The sequence below is a fragment of the Oncorhynchus nerka genome, linkage group LG6 (genome assembly GCF_034236695.1).
Source record: "Oncorhynchus nerka isolate Pitt River linkage group LG6, Oner_Uvic_2.0, whole genome shotgun sequence".
In the NCBI taxonomy this organism is placed as follows: Eukaryota; Metazoa; Chordata; class Actinopteri; order Salmoniformes; family Salmonidae; genus Oncorhynchus; species Oncorhynchus nerka.
In genome coordinates this window covers 6,059,917-6,080,548 of record NC_088401.1, presented here as the reverse complement: position 1 = coordinate 6,080,548, position 20,632 = coordinate 6,059,917, and the positions used below count along the sequence as shown (strand labels likewise).

Genomic DNA, 20,632 nt, shown 5'->3' with positions numbered 1-20,632 from the left:
AAATAAATGATCTAATGACTCTGCCTCCTCACAGCAAAATCTGCAGAGCTGGGAAGATTGTATCCCCCATATAGGGGGGGAATTTTGTATAGTAATTTAAATTGACGTTGTTTTGCGTATCAATTCATAAACCATGTGCCATGGAATGGGTACATAAATCTCTTCCCAACTATTATGCAATTTATATGGCACAGCTGTCAATGTTTTGGTCCTTAAATGAAATTATTATATGTTTTTATTTATCACACTTTTCTTTAACCATTTATGTTCTTTAATACAGGGCCGACATACAAGTTCCTTACTTTTTCCCCCCTTCTACTTGACTCTTCCATTTTTGTGGTAATGCTGCAATTAGTTGGTTGTAATGTTGGGTAGAGCAGACATTTCCATATGTCTGTGTTAGCTGCATGTGTGACACAACTCCACCAGGCCTATTTATGATATCATTCACTAAAATGATACCTTTTGTAAAACATTTAATCGAAAAATATGTTTTTTTAATCAATTACTATATTTGAGTTTAACCACAATATTGGTTGTACTATTTGTTCTGTCTTTTCAGGATTAAACTGAAATTGCAAACAACTTTCTAAGGCTTGTTTAAAAAATAACGATATTTTGGAGATTATTTCATTTTCAAACAACCGAAAGTGAGTGGTTGTAATGTGAATAAAGGGGAAAGTGAGTGGTTGTAATGTGAATAAAGGGGAAAGTGAGTGGTTGTAATGTGAATAAAGGGGAAAGTGAGTGGTTGTAATGTGAATAAAGGGGAAAGTGAGTGGTTGTAATGTGAATAAAGGGGAAAGTGAGTGGTTGTAATGTGAATAAAGGGGAAAGTGAGTGGTTATAATGTGAATAAAGGGGAAAGTGAGTGGTTGTAATGTGAATAAAGGGGAAAGTGAGTGGTTGTAATGTGAATAAAGGGGAAAGTGAGTGGTTGTAATGTGAATAAAGGGGAAAGTGAGTGGTTGTAATGTGAATAAAGGGAAAGTAAGTGGTTGTAATGTGAATAAAGGGAAAGTGAGTGGTTGTAATGTGAATAAAGGGAAAGTGAGTGGTTGTAATGTGAATAAAGGGAAAGTGAGTGGTTGTAATGTGAATAAAGGGGAAAGTGAGTGGTTGTAATGTGAATAAAGGGAAAGTAAGTGGTTGTAATGTGAATAAAGGGAAAGTAAGTGGTTGTAATGTGAATAAAGGGAAAGTGAGTGGTTGTAATGTGAATAAAGGGGAAAGTGAGTGGTTGTAATGTGAATAAAGGGAAAGTGAGTGGTTGTAATGTGAATAAAGGGGAAAGTGAGTGGTTGTAATGTGAATAAAGGGGAAAGTGAGTGGTTGTAATGTGAATAAAGGGGAAAGTGAGTGGTTGTAATGTGAATAAAGGGGAAAGTGAGTGGTTGTAATGTAAATAAAGGGGAAAGTGAGTGGTTGTAATGTGAATAAAGGGGAAAGTGAGTGGTTGTAATGTGAATAAAGGGGAAAGTGAGTGGTTGTAATGTGAATAAAGGGGAAAATGGCCCTTGTTAAACACAGGATGAGACATTCCTACACATTTACTAGCGAACCAGTTTGGATTTAAGTATAACTTTTGTATGACTGATGCCTTTAGTGAGAGGTCTAATGCTTTAATATTTAATCATTTCTGCCCGCTGAATTCATATTCGTTATATAAATAGGCCCTTTTAATTTTGTCTGGCTTGCCATTCCAAATCAATTGTAATATTTTTTGTTCATATCATTTAAAAAGCAGGTCGCTAGGTGGAGGAAAAACCATAAGCAAATAGGTCAACTGTGATGACTTTAGTATGAGAGTTAATCAGGGTGATTTTTCCACAAAAAGACAGGTATTTTCCTCTCCATGGTAGCAAAATCTTATCTATTTTGACTAACTTTCTATCAAAATGTATTGGAGTGAGATCATTTCTTTCTTTTGGGGTTTGAATACCGACTATGTCCACATCTCCGTCAGACCATTTTATTGGTAAACTGCACGGTAAATGTAAAATTAGCACGTAATATAGTACACTGATCATAATCTGGTTTTAATCCAGAGAGGAAAAGTATCTAGATCCTCTATGAGGCTGTGGAGGGATTCAGATTGTTAATTTAAAAGAAAACGGATGGAGATGGAGGAGATGGAGATGGAGATGGAGATGGAGAAGGAGGAGATGGAGATGGAGATGGAGAAGGAGATGGAGACTGAAACCAAATATTCTTAAAGTATTCTTAAAGTACTTCACTTCCTCTTTTCAAAATATAATTTGGTAAATCATAGAATCACCAGCTCTATGTTTACAGATAATAAGGTTCAGCCTTCAAAGACAGAACACCTTCCCTACAGTCAAACATGGAGGAGGTTCAGCCTTCAAAGACAGAACACCTTCCCTACAGTCAAACATGGAGGAGGTTCAGCCTTCAAAGAAAGAACACCTTCCCTACAGTCAAACATGGAGGAGGTTCAGCCTTCAAAGACAGAACACCTTCCCTACAGTCAAACATGGAGGAGGTTCAGCCTTCAAAGACAGAACACCTTCCCTACAGTCAAACATGGAGGAGGTTCAGCCTTCAAAGACAGAACACCTTCCCTACAGTCAAACATGGAGGAGGTTCAGCCTTCAAAGACAGAACACCTTCCCTACAGTCAAACATGGAGGAGGTTCAGCCTTCAAAGACAGAACACCTTCCCTACAGTCAAACATGGAGGAGGTTCAGCCTTCAAAGACAGAACACCTTCCCTACAGTCAAACATGGAGGAGGTTCAGCCTTCAAAGAAAGAACACCTTCCCTACAGTCAAACATGGAGGAGGTTCAGCCTTCAAAGACAGAACACCTTCCCTACAGTCAAACATGGAGGAGGTTCAGCCTTCAAAGACAGAACACCTTCCCTACAGTCAAACATGGAGGAGGTTCAGCCTTCAAAGACAGAACACCTTCCCTACAGTCAAACATGGAGGAGGTTCAGCCTTCAAAGACAGAACACCTTCCCTACAGTCAAACATGGAGGAGGTTCAGCCTTCAAAGACAGAACACCTTCCCTACAGTCAAACATGGAGGAGGTTCAGCCTTCAAAGACAGAACACCTTCCCTACAGTCAAACATGGAGGAGGTTCAGCCTTCAAAGAAAGAACACCTTCCCTACAGTCAAACATGGAGGAGGTTCAGCCTTCAAAGACAGAACACCTTCCCTACAGTCAAACATGGAGGAGGTTCAGCCTTCAAAGAAAGAACACCTTCCCTACAGTCAAACATGGAGGAGGTTCAGCCTTCAAAGACAGAACACCTTCCCTACAGTCAAACATGGAGGAGGTTCAGCCTTCAAAGACAGAACACCTTCCCTACAGTCAAACATGGAGGAGGTTCAGCCTTCAAAGAAAGAACACCTTCCCTACAGTCAAACATGGAGGAGGTTCAGCCTTCAAAGAAAGAACACCTTCCCTACAGTCAAACATGGAGGAGGTTCAGCCTTCAAAGACAGAACACCTTCCCTACAGTCAAACATGGAGGAGGTTCAGCCTTCAAAGAAAGAACACCTTCCAAACATACAGTCAAACATGGAGGAGGTTCAGCCTTCAAAGACAGAACACCTTCCCTACAGTCAAACATGGAGGAGGTTCAGCCTTCAAAGACAGAACACCTTCCCTACAGTCAAACATGGAGGAGGTTCAGCCTTCAAAGACAGAACACCTTCCCTACAGTCAAACATGGAGGAGGTTCAGCCTTCAAAGACAGAACACCTTCCCTACAGTCAAACATGGAGGAGGTTCAGCCTTCAAAGACAGAACACCTTCCTACAGTCAAACATGGAGGAGGTTCAGCCTTCAAAGACAGAACACCTTCCCTACAGTCAAACATGGAGGAGGTTCAGCCTTCAAAGACAGAACACCTTCCCTACAGTCAAACATGGAGGAGGTTCAGCCTTCAAAGACAGAACACCTTCCCTACAGTCAAACATGGAGGAGGTTCAGCCTTCAAAGACAGAACACCTTCCCTACAGTCAAACATGGAGGAGGTTCAGCCTTCAAAGACAGAACACCTTCCCTACAGTCAAACATGGAGGAGGTTCAGCCTTCAAAGACAGAACACCTTCCCTACAGTCAAACATGGAGGAGGTTCAGCCTTCAAAGACAGAACACCTTCCCTACAGTCAAACATGGAGGAGGTTCAGCCACCTTCAAAGATGGAGGAGGTTCAGAACACCTTCCCTACAGTCAAACATGGAGGAGGTTCAGCCTTCAAAGACAGAACACCTTCCCTACAGTCAAACATGGAGGAGGTTCAGCCTTCAAAGACAGAACACCTTCCCTACAGTCAAACATGGAGGAGGTTCAGCCTTCAAAGACAGAACACCTTCCCTACAGTCAAACATGGAGGAGGTTCAGCCTTCAAAGACAGAACACCTTCCCTACAGTCAAACATGGAGGAGGTTCAGCCTTCAAAGACAGAACACCTTCCCTACAGTCAAACATGGAGGAGGTTCAGCCTTCAAAGACAGAACACCTTCCCTACAGTCAAACATGGAGGAGGTTCAGCCTTCAAAGACAGAACACCTTCCCTACAGTCAAACATGGAGGAGGTTCAGCCTTCAAAGAAAGAACACCTTCCCTACAGTCAAACATGGAGGAGGTTCAGCCTTCAAAGACAGAACACCTTCCCTACAGTCAAACATGGAGGAGGTTCAGCCTTCAAAGAAAGAACACCTTCCCTACAGTCAAACATGGAGGAGGTTCAGCCTTCAAAGACAGAACACCTTCCCTACAGTCAAACATGGAGGAGGTTCAGCCTTCAAAGACAGAACACCTTCCCTACAGTCAAACATGGAGGAGGTTCAGCCTTCAAAGAAAGAACACCTTCCCTACAGTCAAACATGGAGGAGGTTCAGCCTTCAAAGACAGAACACCTTCCCTACAGTCAAACATGGAGGAGGTTCAGCCTTCAAAGACAGAACACCTTCCCTACAGTCAAACATGGAGGAGGTTCAGCCTTCAAAGACAGAACACCTTCCCTACAGTCAAACATGGAGGAGGTTCAGCCTTCAAAGACAGAACACCTTCCCTACAGTCAAACATGGAGGAGGTTCAGCCTTCAAAGAAAGAACACCTTCCCTACAGTCAAACATGGAGGAGGTTCAGCCTTCAAAGAAAGAACACCTTCCCTACAGTCAAACATGGAGGAGGTTCAGCCTTCAAAGACAGAACACCTTCCCTACAGTCAAACATGGAGGAGGTTCAGCCTTCAAAGAAAGAACACCTTCCCTACAGTCAAACATGGAGGAGGTTCAGCCTTCAAAGAAAGAACACCTTCCCTACAGTCAAACATGGAGGAGGTTCAGCCTTCAAAGACAGAACACCTTCCCTACAGTCAAACATGGAGGAGGTTCAGCCTTCAAAGACAGAACACCTTCCCTACAGTCAAACATGGAGGAGGTTCAGCCTTCAAAGACAGAACACCTTCCCTACAGTCAAACATGGAGGAGGTTCAGCCTTCAAAGACAGAACACCTTCCTACAGTCAAACATGGAGGAGGTTCAGCCTTCAAAGACAGAACACCTTCCCTACAGTCAAACATGGAGGAGGTTCAGCCTTCAAAGACAGAACACCTTCCCTACAGTCAAACATGGAGGAGGTTCAGCCTTCAAAGACAGAACACCTTCCCTACAGTCAAACATGGAGGAGGTTCAGCCTTCAAAGACAGAACACCTTCCCTACAGTCAAACATGGAGGAGGTTCAGCCTTCAAAGACAGAACACCTTCCCTACAGTCAAACATGGAGGAGGTTCAGCCTTCAAAGACAGAACACCTTCCCTACAGTCAAACATGGAGGAGGTTCAGCCTTCAAAGACAGAACACCTTCCCTACAGTCAAACATGGAGGAGGTTCAGCCTTCAAAGACAGAACACCTTCCCTACAGTCAAACATGGAGGAGGTTCAGCCTTCAAAGACAGAACACCTTCCCTACAGTCAAACATGGAGGAGGTTCAGCCTTCAAAGACAGAACACCTTCCCTACAGTCAAACATGGAGGAGGTTCAGCCTTCAAAGACAGAACACCTTCCCTACAGTCAAACATGGAGGAGGTTCAGCCTTCAAAGACAGAACACCTTCCCTACAGTCAAACATGGAGGAGGTTCAGCCTTCAAAGACAGAACACCTTCCCTACAGTCAAACATGGAGGAGGTTCAGCCTTCAAAGAAAGAACACCTTCCCTACAGTCAAACATGGAGGAGGTTCAGCCTTCAAAGAAAGAACACCTTCCCTACAGTCAAACATGGAGGAGGTTCAGCCTTCAAAGAAAGAACACCTTCCCTACAGTCAAACATGGAGGAGGTTCAGCCTTCAAAGAAAGAACACCTTCCCTACAGTCAAACATGGAGGAGGTTCAGCCTTCAAAGAAAGAACACCTTCCCTACAGTCAAACATGGAGGAGGTTCAGCCTTCAAAGAAAGAACACCTTCCCTACAGTCAAACATGGAGGAGGTTCAGCCTTCAAAGACAGAACACCTTCCCTACAGTCAAACATGGAGGAGGTTCAGCCTTCAAAGACAGAACACCTTCCCTACAGTCAAACATGGAGGAGGTTCAGCCTTCAAAGAAAGAACACCTTCCCTACAGTCAAACATGGAGGAGGTTCAGCCTTCAAAGACAGAACACCTTCCCTACAGTCAAACATGGAGGAGGTTCAGCCTTCAAAGACAGAACACCTTCCCTACAGTCAAACATGGAGGAGGTTCAGCCTTCAAAGACAGAACACCTTCCCTACAGTCAAACATGGAGGAGGTTCAGCCTTCAAAGACAGAACACCTTCCCTACAGTCAAACATGGAGGAGGTTCAGCCTTCAAAGACAGAACACCTTCCCTACAGTCAAACATGGAGGAGGTTCAGCCTTCAAAGACAGAACACCTTCCCTACAGTCAAACATGGAGGAGGTTCAGCCTTCAAAGAAAGAACACCTTCCCTACAGTCAAACATGGAGGAGGTTCAGCCTTCAAAGAAAGAACACCTTCCCTACAGTCAAACATGGAGGAGGTTCAGCCTTCAAAGAAAGAACACCTTCCCTACAGTCAAACATGGAGGAGGTTCAGCCTTCAAAGAAAGAACACCTTCCCTACAGTCAAACATGGAGGAGGTTCAGCCTTCAAAGAAAGAACACCTTCCCTACAGTCAAACATGGAGGAGGTTCAGCCTTCAAAGAAAGAACACCTTCCCTACAGTCAAACATGGAGGAGGTTCAGCCTTCAAAGAAAGAACACCTTCCCTACAGTCAAACATGGAGGAGGTTCAGCCTTCAAAGAAAGAACACCTTCCCTACAGTCAAACATGGAGGAGGTTCAGCCTTCAAAGAAAGAACACCTTCCCTACAGTCAAACATGGAGGAGGTGCAGCCTTCAAAGAAAGAACACCTTCCCTACAGTCAAACATGGAGGAGGTTCAGCCTTCAAAGAAAGAACACCTTCCCTACAGTCAAACATGGAGGAGGTTCAGCCTTCAAAGACAGAACACCTTCCCTACAGTCAAACATGGAGGAGGTTCAGCCTTCAAAGAAAGAACACCTTCCCTACAGTCAAACATGGAGGAGGTTCAGCCTTCAAAGAAAGAACACCTTCCCTACAGTCAAACATGGAGGAGGTGCAGCCTTCAAAGACAGAACACCTTCCCTACAGTCAAACATGGAGGAGGTTCAGCCTTCAAAGACAGAACACCTTCCCTACAGTCAAACATGGAGGAGGTTCAGCCTTCAAAGAAAGAACACCTTCCCTACAGTCAAACATGGAGGAGGTGCAGCCTTCAAAGACAGAACACCTTCCCTACAGTCAAACATGGAGGAGGTTCAGCCTTCAAAGACAGAACACCTTCCCTACAGTCAAACATGGAGGAGGTTCAGCCTTCAAAGACAGAACACCTTCCCTACAGTCAAACATGGAGGAGGTTCAGCCTTCAAAGACAGAACACCTTCCCTACAGTCAAACATGGAGGAGGTTCAGCCTTCAAAGACAGAACACCTTCCCTACAGTCAAACATGGAGGAGGTTCAGCCTTCAAAGAAAGAACACCTTCCCTACAGTCAAACATGGAGGAGGTTCAGCCTTCAAAGACAGAACACCTTCCCTACAGTCAAACATGGAGGAGGTTCAGCCTTCAAAGACAGAACACCTTCCCTACAGTCAAACATGGAGGAGGTTCAGCCTTCAAAGAAAGAACACCTTCCCTACAGTCAAACATGGAGGAGGTTCAGCCTTCAAAGAAAGAACACCTTCCCTACAGTCAAACATGGAGGAGGTTCAGCCTTCAAAGAAAGAACACCTTCCCTACAGTCAAACATGGAGGAGGTGCAGCCTTCAAAGAAAGAACACCTTCCCTACAGTCAAACATGGAGGAGGTTCAGCCTTCAAAGAAAGAACACCTTCCCTACAGTCAAACATGGAGGAGGTTCAGCCTTCAAAGACAGAACACCTTCCCTACAGTCAAACATGGAGGAGGTTCAGCCTTCAAAGAAAGAACACCTTCCCTACAGTCAAACATGGAGGAGGTTCAGCCTTCAAAGAAAGAACACCTTCCCTACAGTCAAACATGGAGGAGGTGCAGCCTTCAAAGACAGAACACCTTCCCTACAGTCAAACATGGAGGAGGTTCAGCCTTCAAAGACAGAACACCTTCCCTACAGTCAAACATGGAGGAGGTTCAGCCTTCAAAGACAGAACACCTTCCCTACAGTCAAACATGGAGGAGGTTCAGCCTTCAAAGACAGAACACCTTCCCTACAGTCAAACATGGAGGAGGTTCAGCCTTCAAAGAAAGAACACCTTCCCTACAGTCAAACATGGAGGAGGTTCAGCCTTCAAAGAAAGAACACCTTCCCTACAGTCAAACATGGAGGAGGTTCAGCCTTCAAAGACAGAACACCTTCCCTACAGTCAAACATGGAGGAGGTTCAGCCTTCAAAGACAGAACACCTTCCCTACAGTCAAACATGGAGGAGGTTCAGCCTTCAAAGAAAGAACACCTTCCCTACAGTCAAACATGGAGGAGGTTCAGCCTTCAAAGAAAGAACACCTTCCCTACAGTCAAACATGGAGGAGGTTCAGCCTTCAAAGACAGAACACCTTCCCTACAGTCAAACATGGAGGAGGTTCAACCTTCAAAGACAGAACACCTTCCCTACAGTCAAACATGGAGGAGGTTCAGCCTTCAAAGAAAGAACACCTTCCCTACAGTCAAACATGGAGGAGGTTCAACCTTCAAAGAATAAACACCTTCCCTACAGTCAAACATGGAGGAGGTTCAGCCTTCAAAAAATAAACACCTTCCCTACAGTCAAACATGGAGGAGGTGCAGTGATGTTTTGTGGTTGTGATTTGATGCCTCAGGCACTGTGTGCATTGAATGTGTGCATGACATCATGGAATCAGGAGAATGCCAAGGCATTTTGGGATGCAATGTCATACCCAGTGTCAGAAAGCGGGATCCTGCTTTCTAAAAACATTGGCTGCAGTAACCCGGTAGGCCTTTAACTTGAAATCCTCAATGACATGGGGCCAGAACCCTATGGCACCCTATTCCCTATATAGTGCACTACTTTAGACCAGAGCCCTATGGCACCCTATTCCCTATATAGTACACTACTTTAGACCAGAGCCCTATGGCACCCTATTCCCTATATATAGTGCACTACTTTAGACCAGAGCCCTATGGCACCCTATTCCCTATATATAGTGCATTACTTTAGACCAGAGCCCTATGGGCCTGAATAGGGTGACATTTGGGATGCACCCTTGTATGTATTTTCTTCATTTCATAAAAGCATTTTCACTTTATCAGATCACAACAATTGGCCCAGTGCTGTCTGAATTTGGCCGGGGTAGGCCATCATTGTAAAGAAGTTGCTCTTAACTGACTTGCCTAGTTAAATAATATTTTAATAAAGTTAAGTAAAAGGTTCAATAAAGTTACATTTGAAGAAATCAGATCACCATAGTCTTTGCCCTGGAGTCTTTACCCTGGAGTCTTTACCCTGGAGGCATTACCCTGGAGGCATTACCCTGGAGTCTTTACCCTGGGTCTTTACCCTGGAGTCTTTACCCTGGGGGCTTTACCCTGGAGTCTTTACCCTGGGTCTTTACCCTGGAGTCTTTACCCTGGGGGCTTTACCCTGGAGTCTTTACCCTGGAGGCTTTACCCTGGAGAAAGGGGACACCGCGACTCATTATTTTACTCCTACATTTCTTCAGTCATTCTTCTATTTTCATCATTCCACTGTCTTCTCGTTCTCTCTCAGGCTCCATGCTTTATGTTCCTCATACAGAAAGCACATCCCCATTGATGAATGTCTGTCTCTCTCAGCTCATCAAATCGAATCTACTTCCTCACCACTGATTTTATTCATACCATTAATATTCCTATGGCTTCCAGAGAATCACTTATACATCTCACAGAGCTTGTCCCCAATGGCACCCTATTTCCTACAGTATATAGTGTGCTTCTTCTACAGGGGCCTATGGGCCCTGGTTAAAAGTAGTGAACTTAAAATACAATGAACAAAAATGTTTTTTAAAAATCCAACATGCAACAATTTTAAAGATTTTACTGAGTTATAGTTCATAAGGAAATCAGTGAATTGAAATAAATTCATTAGGCCCTAATCTATGGATGACTGGGAATACAGATATGCATCTGTTGGTCACAGATACCGTTAAAAATTAAAATAAGTAGTGGCTTGACTCAGAGAACCAGTCAGTATCTGGTGATACCACCATTTGCCTCATACAGCGCGACACATCTCCTTCACATAGAGTTGATCAGGCTGTTGATTGTGGCCTGTGGAATGTTGTCCCAACTCCTCTTCAATGGCTGTGTGAAGTTGCTGGATATTGGTGGGAACTGGAACACGCTGCAGTACACGTCGATCCAGAGCATCCCAAACATGCTCAATGGGTGACATGTCAAGTGAGTATGCAGGCCATGAAAGAACTGGGAAATTTTCAGATTCCAGGAATTGTGTTACAGGTCCTTGCACAATGGGCCTCAGGATCTTGTCACAGTGTCTCTGTGCATTCAAATTGCTCTGTTCACAACACTGACATCAGCAAACAGCCATCTGCCCGGTACAGTTGAAACCGGGATTTAATCCGTGAAGATCACACTTCTCCAGCGTGTCAGTGGCCATCAAAGTCGGTTACGAAACCGAACTGCTGTCAGGTCAAGACCCCGGTGACGACGACGAGTATGCAGATGAGCTTCTCGGAGACGGTTTCTGACAGTTTGTGCAGAACACACAGTTTCCTCAGCTGGCCTCAGACCAGAATCTGGATGTGGAGGTCCTGGGTTGGCGTGGTTACACGTGGTCTGTGGTTGTGAGGCCAGTTGGACATACTCCCAAATTCTCTAAAACCACGTTGGAGGCGCCTTATGGTAGAGAAATTAACAGTCAATTCTCTGGCAACAGCTGGTGGACATTCCTGCAGTCAGCATGCCAATTGAACGCTCCATCAAAACTTCAGACATCTGTGGCGTTGTGTTGTGTGACAAAACTGCACATTATAGAGTGGCCTTTTATTGTCCCCAGCACAAGGTGCACCTGTGTAATGATAGTGCTGTTTAATCAGATACTTGATATGCCACACCTGTCAGGTGGATGGATTATCTTGGCAAGGGATGTAAACAAACTTGTGCGTAATATTTGAGAGAAAAAAGATTTTTGTGCATACCGGAAAATTACTGGGATATTTTATTTCAGCTCATGAAACATTGGACCAAGACTTTACATGTGGTGTTTATATTTTTGTTCAGTGACGGTATAGGGAGGCATTGGAGACACGGAGAGAGTCTGTCCCAAATCAACCACCTCAGATCTATAGGGAGGCATTGGAGACACGGAGAGAGTCTGTCCCAAATCAACCACCTCAGATCTATAGGGAGGCATTGGAGACACGGACAGAGTCCCAAATCAACCACCTCAGATCTATAGGGAGGCATTGGAGACACGGACAGAGTCCCAAATCAACCACCTCAGATCTATAGGGAGGCATTGGAGACACGGACAGAGTCCCAAATCAACCACCTCAGATCTATTGGGAGGCATTGGAGACACGGAGAGAGTCTGTCCCAAATCAACCACCTCAGATCTATAGGGAGGCATTGGAGACACGGACAGAGTCCCAAATCAACCACCTCAGATCTATAGGGAGGCATTGGAGACACGGACAGAGTCCCAAATCAAGCACCTCAGATCTGAACTCTATCAGTGGAATGGCTGGGCTGTAATGTGTTGACTCTAGATAGATGCATTTATACTCTCTAAGGTGTTAGGCTGTGACTCATTTCTATTCTCTAAGGTGTTAGGCTGTGACTCATTTCTATTATCTAAGGTGTTAGGCTGTGACTCATTTCTATTATCTAAGGTGTTAGGCTGTGACTCATTTCTATTCTCTAAGGTGTTAGGCTGTGACTCATTTCTATTCTCTAAGGTGTTAGGCTGTGACTCATTTCTATTCTCTAGGGTGTTAGGCTGTGACTCATTTCTATTCTCTAAGGTGTTAGGCTGTGACTCATTTCTATTCTCTAAGGTGTTAGGCTGTGACTCATTTCTATTCTCTAAGGTGTTAGGCTGTGACTCATTTCTATTCTCTAAGGTGTTAGGCTGTGACTCATTTCTATTCTCTAAGGTGTTAGGCTGTGACTCATTTCTATTCTCTAAGGTGTTAGGCTGTGACTCATTTGTGTGTGTGTGTGTGTGTGTGTGTGTGTGTGTGTGTGTTTGCGTGAAGCAGATTTGTATGCTTCTTATATCAAATGAACAATATCAATGTCAAATATACAGTAGAAGCTCCTACTGTCGTTTTGCTCAAAGAACATGTACTGCTCCTGGTTCTGGCTACAGACCATATAGTACCACTTTTAAAAGGGGTATTGTTTTGTAGTTTTTTTCCTTCAAGGTCAGAACACATAGCTACTGTTTAATATTTGTATTCTTGATTTTATCAACTGATTTAACAGTGTTGCTTTCATCCCTCTCCTTGCCTCAGAACTGGGCTTGAACTAGGGACCATAAAACACAATACATTTATATGAAAACATGTTTCTATTCAGATGTTTCAAGGGGTGATGCTGCACCATCTTTACTTCCTGTGCTACTTCCTGTGCTACTTCCTGTGCTGCTTCCTGTGCTACTTCCTGTGCTACACCACGGACCCTCTGAACACGCGTTGTCCGTATAGTTGGAAAACAAGTACTTCTACGTCGCAGTGATTTAATGCTACTTGCGCACCGCCAATTAGCTATCCATTTTACACTGACATCTCTCCCTCTCCCTCTCCCTCTCTCCCTCTCCCTCTCCCTCTCTCCCTCTCCCTCTCCCTCTCCCTCTCTCCCTCTCCCTCTCTCCCTCTCCCTCTCCCTCTCCCCTCCAGATCCTGGCTATCCTGTCTATCCTGTTCATAATTCTCTCCACTATCGCCTTGTCCCTCAACACCCTACCAGAGCTCCAGGTGCTAGATGAGTTCGGCCAGGCCAACGACAACCCCCAGCTGGCCCATGTGGAAGCCATCTGCATCGCCTGGTTTACCATGGAGTACCTCCTCCGCTTCCTCTCTTCACCCGACAAGTGGAAGTTCTTCAAAGGTAAATATAAGCTTAAAGCCGCTCCTCAACTAAACTGGAACTTTGTCTTTCGTTTTGTGTTTTAGTTGGTAATACTGCCAATTTTTATAGTTAAAATGTAAGTTGTACTCGCAATTCAGCTTGTTGCTGCCACTTGTACAAAGTCGTATTGAAGTAAAAACTGTTTTACCCCTCTCCCTTGCTTCCTCCCTCCCTCCTTCTCTCCCTGTCTGTTTCAAAGGTCCCCTGAACGTCATTGACCTGCTGGCCATCCTCCCTTATTATGTCACCATCTTCCTGACGGAATCCAACAAGAGTGTTCTACAGTTCCAGAACGTTCGGCGCGTGGTGCAGATATTCCGGATCATGAGAATATTGAGGATTCTGAAGCTGGCCAGGCATTCCACAGGGCTGCAGTCTCTAGGTCTGTATGCATGTTGTTTAGCCCAGTGTGTATTAGTCCTGGTCCTGGGGACTCAAATGGGTGCTCGTTTTAGTTTTTTGCCCACTACGCACCTGATTCCACCAATGAAAGGTTTGATGAATTGATTCAAGGGAATCAGATGTATAGTGCGAAGGCAAACATTAAAATGAGCACCTCTTCGGACCAGTACCAGGACCAAGAACCACTGTTTGACTCATTGAGAGTATACAGTTTTAGTTGTTCTACTCTAATCTAATATAGGTTTCACCCTGAGGAGGAGTTACAACGAGCTGGGCCTGCTCATCCTCTTCCTGGCCATGGGCATTATGATCTTCTCCAGCCTCGTCTTCTTCGCCGAGAAGGACGAAGACGCCACCAAGTTCACCAGCATCCCCGCCTCCTTCTGGTGGGCCACTATCACTATGACTACGGTGGGTTACGGTGACATCTACCCTCAGACTCTGCTGGGTAAGATAGTCGGGGGTCTCTGCTGTATCGCCGGGGTGTTGGTGATCGCTCTGCCCATCCCCATTATAGTCAACAATTTCTCTGAGTTCTACAAGGAGCAGAAGAGGCAGGAGAAGGCCATAAAGAGGCGGGAGGCCCTGGAGAGAGCCAAGAGAAACGGTAGTATCGTCTCCATGAACCTGAAGGATGCGTTCGCCCGGAGTATGGAGCTGATGGATGTAGTCGTGGAGAAAGGAGGAGAGGACAAGCTCTGTGTGGGCCTGGGCAACCACCTGTCCCCCAGCTGCTGGGCCAGCACACCCAAATGCGCCGCCTCTGACACCAGTCTTCATTCCCTGGATAAGACGTTCCCCGAATCCATCCTCCTGGGATCCACCCACCGCATCACCATCACCACCAGCAGCAGCCCCCAGCGGCGGCATCTCGGTAGCCCTCAGTTCAGAGGCGGTATCCCCGAATTCAGAGGCGGTACCTCTCAGCTTCTTAACGTTCAGAACCTAGAGTCCATGTACAACGAGATGGCCAGGTCTCAGTCCTTCACCAACCTCAACACTTCCTGCTCCCTGAGCACCGTGAGCACCTCAACCGCCTTCACTGCCACGACATCCCCGGAGTTGCAGCAGCACCCGGGGTCCCCTCCTGCGCCGACCCCGACCCCGACCCCGACCCCGACCCCGACCTTACAGATAGTAGAACTGGAGATGCAGGAAGTCCTGCGCTCTTCTTCGTCTTCGACGGAGCTGAAGGAAGGTGACGGAAGACAGAGCCCGCCGAGCGTGGATAGCATCGCCACCTGCAGGGACGAGTTTGGGGAGGGTTCTGGAAGGAAGTTCCCTCCGACTCTGGATCTCCTCCCAGAGTCGAGTGTCGATGATGTCCAAAGCCCACACGATACCACCCTCCTCAAAGACAGGATGTATGGGTTTGTTCCCTATGACCAAGATGGTGCCACAAAGTCCACCAGAGACGACGCAGAGAGCTTCAACAGAACTGTTGAGAACATCCGGAATTCCCTGAGAGGCAGCATCAACCCTGTCGTCAAGGGAACCAAAGGGTTAAAGGTCATTTTCATCGAGGGCCCCCCCACCGAAGCCCCCCCGACGCCACCCAGCACCACCTCACCCCAGGACATCAGCTCCAGCCTCCTGGAGGATGAGTCCCCTGAGGGGGAGACCACACCGCTCCTCCCCAGCACAGAGGCCCTCGACCTGGGAACAGAAGACGAGATCTTCCCCCTGTCCCCTGAGAGGCTGATGGTAGTGGTGGACACCCCGCCAGGGGACGAGGACACCCTGGACCAGAGTCTCGGGGGTCAAGGGTTGACCAACGAGGAGAAGAACCTGACGGAGACCACCGCAGGAGCGGCAGGAGGGGCATCGGCGGGGAACTGCACCCAGGGTGTGGTGGGGGGAGGGGCAAGTGGGGAGGGTAAGGTCGACATCAACCAAAGTGGACACCAAGCAGAGAACCACATGTTCACACCAGAGATCCCCCTGATGACCGGGGAAAGCAGTATGTCCCCAACCTGTGAAACCAGCATGTGACTGTAGAGGGCGCTATGAGGGAAAAGACCCACTGGAATTACATTTAAATAATCTGCTGAGAAATACGAAGAAGAATGAGAAGAGAGGGAGGAAATAGGAGGAAAGTGAGATTAGGGGGAAAAGGGCCAGATAGTGGAAGAGATATTTTTGCATGGCATGTTGTTGTTTATTGCCGAAACAGAGACTGCAGAGGTTTATTGCCGAAACAGAGACTACAGAGGTTTATTGCCGAAACAGAGACTACAGAGGTTTATTGCCGAAACAGAGACTACAGAGGTTTATTGCCGAAACAGAGACTACAGAGGTTTATTGCCGAAACAGAGACTACAGAGGTTTATTGCCGAAACAGAGACTACAGAGGTTTATTGCCGAAACAGAGACTACAGTAGTTTTGCAGACATAAACCTTTTGGGGCTCAAATCGAGAAACTCATATGGGCATATTTAAGAGGAGGACATTTTCAATCCTGATGTATATTTCAGTCTTGTTTCTTTTTTTCTAGCAACAGTGAAAAATGCTTATCTTAAAAAAAATTAAAAAGCATGCATTTAAAAATAGATATGTAGGTATATTTGACGGTTTGCTGAAAGCGCTCAACATACTATGACAACAAAGGCAATGACAATTAACAGAAGAAAAGAAAATCCACGTTCGCCAAAGGTACAAATATTTCTAATGTGAGGAGAAAGGGAGTAATGCATCGACAGACCTCACACAGAGTCTGTGTTCCAAATGGCACCCTATAGTGCACTACTTTAGACCAGAGCCCTATGGCACCCTATTCCCTATATAGTACACTACTTTAGACCAGAGCCCTATGGCACCCTATTCCCTATATAGTACACTACTTTAGACCAGAGCCCTATGGCACCCTATTCCTTAAATAGAGCACTACTTTAGACCAGAACCCTAAGGGGGTGTTGCAACGTAGCGACCTATGACAAACATATCATGACCTTTTGTTTAAATGCAATGTGTAAAAACCATGATGACTCTGTTATGTTTTTGTCTTGATGAGATTATTGTATGAACTGCAATGTTAACATTGTCTTCGGTTTGCATTATGATTGGTTTGGGTTTTCAATGTAATAATGCCTTGCTCAAAGATCTTCAGCTTAATGATGATTAGTATTTTCATTGGAAATAATGTTTCAAAAAAATTATATACAACTGTAGTTGCCAGAATATGTAATCAGTGAGGACAAACGGCAAACGCTTCAGCTACTTGCCTAAACTTAATAAATAAGCATATTTATTTCAGCTTGGTTTCAGCAGGCGAGGTGGGGTTTTAGAAAGGAGAAATCATTAGGTTGGTTGATATACAGCCAATACAATCTGCTCCTTGATTCCATCAAAATATCACACAATATATTAATTACTCTCTGACAATGTGTACCTCCGAATGTAGCTTTTACGAATTTAAAATCTATGAATACAGTGAAGTAGGATTACAGTTAAGACAGTCCTAGAGGTGTTCTAGTGGGGCCTACAGTTAGTTAAGACAGTCCTAGAGGTGTACTAGTGGGGCCTACAGTTAAGACAGTCCTAGAGGTGTACTAGTGGGGCCTACAGTTAGTTAAGACAGTCCTAGAGGTGTACTAGTGGGGCCTACAGTTAAGACAGTCCTAGAGGTCTACTAGTAGGGCCTACAGTTAAGACAGTCCTAGAGGTGTTGTAGTGGGACCTACAGTTAGTTAAGACAGTCCTAGAGGTGTTCTAGTGGGGCCTACAGATAGTTAAGACAGTCCTAGAGGTGTTCTAGTGGGGCCTACAGTTAAGACTGTCCAAGAGGTGTACTAGTGGAGCCTACAGTTAGTTAAGACAGTCCTAGAGGTGTACTAGTGGGGCCTACAGATAGTTAAGACAGTCCTAAAGGTGTTCTAGTGGGGCCTACAGTTAAGACAGTCCTAGATGTGTTCTAGTGGGGCCTACAGTTAAGACAGTCCTAGAGGTGTTCTAGTGGGGCCTACAGTTAGTTAAGACAGTCCTAGAGGTGTTCTAGTGGGGCCTACAGTTAAGACAGTCCTAGAGGTGTACTAGTGGGGCCTACAGTTAGTTAAGACAGTTCTAGAGGTGTTCTAGTGGGGCCTACAGTTAGTTAAGACAGTCGTAGAGGTGTTCTAGTGGGGCCTACAGTTAAGACAGTTCTAGAGGTGTACTAGTGGGGCCTACAGTTAGTTAAGACAGTCCTAGAGGTGTTCTAGTGGGGCCTACAGTTAAGACAGTCCTAGAGGTGTTCTAGTGGGGCCTACAGTTAGTTAAGACAGTCCTAGAGGTGTTCTAGAGGGGCCTACAGTTAGTTAAGACAGTCCTAGAGGTGTTCTAGGGGGGCCTACAGTTAGTTAAGACAGTCCTAAACGTGTTCTAGTGGGGCCTACAGTTAAGACAGTCCTAGAGGTGTTCTAGTGGGGCCTACAGTTAGTTAAGACAGTTCTAGAGGTGTTCTAATGGGCCCACAGTTAAGACAGTCCTAGAGGTGTACTAGTGGGGCCTACAGTTAAGACAGTCCTAGAGGTGTACTAGTGGGGCCTACAGATAGTTAAGACAGTCCTAGATGTGTTCTAGTGGGGCCTACACTTAGTTAAGACAGTCCTAGAGGTATTATAGTGGGGCCTACAGTTAGTTAAGACAGTCCTAACGGTGTTCTAGTGGGGCCTACAGTAAGTTAAGACAGTCCTAGAGATGTACTAGTGGGGCCTACAGTTAAGACAGTCCTAGCGGTGTTCTAGAGGGGCCTACAGTTAGTTAAGACAGTCCTAGAGGTGTTCTAGTGGGGCCTACAGTTAAGACTGTCCTAGAGGTGTTCTAGTGGGGCCTACAGTTAGTTAAGACAGTCCTAGAGGTGTTCTAATGGGGCCTACAGTTAAGACAGTCCTGGAGGTGTTCTAGTGGGGGCTACAGTTAGTTAAGACAGTCCTAGAGGTGTTCTAGTGGGGCCTACAGTTAGTTAAGACAGTCCTAGAGGTGTTCTAGTGGGGCCTACAGTTAGTTAAGACAGTCCTAGTGGTGATCTAGTGGGGCCTACAGTTAAGACAGTTTTAGAGGTGTTCTAGTGGGGCCTACAGTCATGACAGTCCTAGAGATGTACTAGTGGGGCCTACAGTTAGTTAAGACAGTCCTAGAGGTGTTCTAGTGGGGCCTACAGTTAGTTAATACAGTCTTAGAGGTGTTCTAGTGGGGCCTACAGTTAGTTTAGACAGTCCTAGAGGTGTTCTAGTGGGGCCTACAGTTAGTTAATACAGTCCTAGAGGTGTTCTAGTGGGACCTACATTTAAGACAGTCCTAGAGGTGTTATAGTGGGGCCTACAGTTAGTTAAGACAGTCCTAAAGGTGTTCTAGTGGGGCCTACAGTTGGTAAAGACAGTCCTAGAGGTGTTCTAGTGGGGCCTACAGTTATTTAAGACAGTCCTAGAGGTGTTCTAGTGTGGCCTACAGTTAAGACAGTCATAGAGGTGTTATATTGGGGCCTACAGTTAGTTAAGACAGTCCTAGAGGTGTACTAGTGGGGCCTACAGTTAGTTAAGACAGTCCTAGAGGTGTTCTAGTGGGGCCTACATTTAAGACAGTCCTAGAGGTGTTCTAGTGGGGCCTAAAGTTAGTTAAGACAGTCCTAGAGGTGTTCTAGTGGGGCCTACAGTTGGTTAAGACAGTCCTAGAGGTGTTCTAGTGGGGCCTACAGTTATTTAAGACAGTCCTAGAGGTGTTCTAGTGTGGCCTACAGTTAAGACAGTCATAGAGGTGTTCTATTGGGGCCTACAGTTAGTTAAGACAGTCCTAGAGGTGTACTAGTGGGGCCTACAGTTAGTTAAGACAGTCCTAGAGATGTACTAGTGGGGCCTACAGTTAAGACAGTCCTAGTGGTGTTCTAGAGGGGCCTACAGTTAGTTGAGACAGTCCTAGAGGTGTTCTAGTGGGGGCTACAGTTAAGACAGTCCTATAGGTGTTCTAGTGGGGCCTACCGTTAGTTAAGACAGTCCTAGAGATGTTCTAATGGGGGCTACAGTTAAGACAGTCCTAGAGATTTTCTAGTGGGGCCTACAGTTAGTTAAGACAGTCCTAGAGGTGTTCTAGTGGGGCCTACAGTTATTTAAGACAGTCATAGAGGTGTTCTAGTGGGGCCTACCGTTAGTTAAGACAGTCCTAGAGGTATTCTAGTGGGGCCTACAGTTAGTTAAGACAGGCGAAAAGGTATTCTAGTGGGGCCTACAGTTAGTTAAGACAGTCCTAAAGGTGTTCTAGTGGGGCCTACTGTTAGTTAAGACAGTCCTAAAGGTGTTCTAGTGGGGCCTACAGTTGGTAAAGACAGTCCTAGAGGTGTTCTAGTGGGGCCTACAGTTATTTAAGACAGTCCTAGAGGTGTTCTAGTGTGGCCTACAGTTAAGACAGTCATAGAGGTGTTCTATTGGGGCCTACAGTTAGTTAAGACAGTCCTAGAGGTGTACTAGTGGGGCCTACAGTTAGTTAAGACAGTCCTAGAGATGTACTAGTGGGGCCTACAGTTAAGACAGTCCTAGCGGTGTTCTAGAGGGGCCTACAGTTAGTTAAGACAGTTCTAGAGGTGTTCTAGTGGGGCCTACAGTTAAGACAGTCCTAGAGGTGTTCTAGTGGGGG

The 20,632-nt window shown here is 45.6% G+C and overlaps 1 protein-coding gene across 1 annotated transcript; it reads left to right on the top strand.

Annotated features, from left to right (window-relative positions):
* Positions 1-14,099: 14,099 nt before the first annotated feature.
* Positions 14,100-16,021, top strand: LOC115131011 (potassium voltage-gated channel subfamily B member 2-like). The gene has a single exon (XM_065019570.1). The coding sequence runs from the start codon at positions 14,327-14,329 to the stop codon at positions 16,019-16,021; it is 1,695 nt and encodes a 564-aa protein (XP_064875642.1). The 5' UTR covers positions 14,100-14,326.
* The last annotated feature ends 4,611 nt before the right edge of the window (positions 16,022-20,632 follow it).

Coding starts and splice junctions, on each gene's coding strand:
- LOC115131011 (XM_065019570.1), top strand. CDS start 14,327: ATGGGCATTATGATCTTCTCCAGCCTCGTCTTCTTCGCCGAGAAGGAC.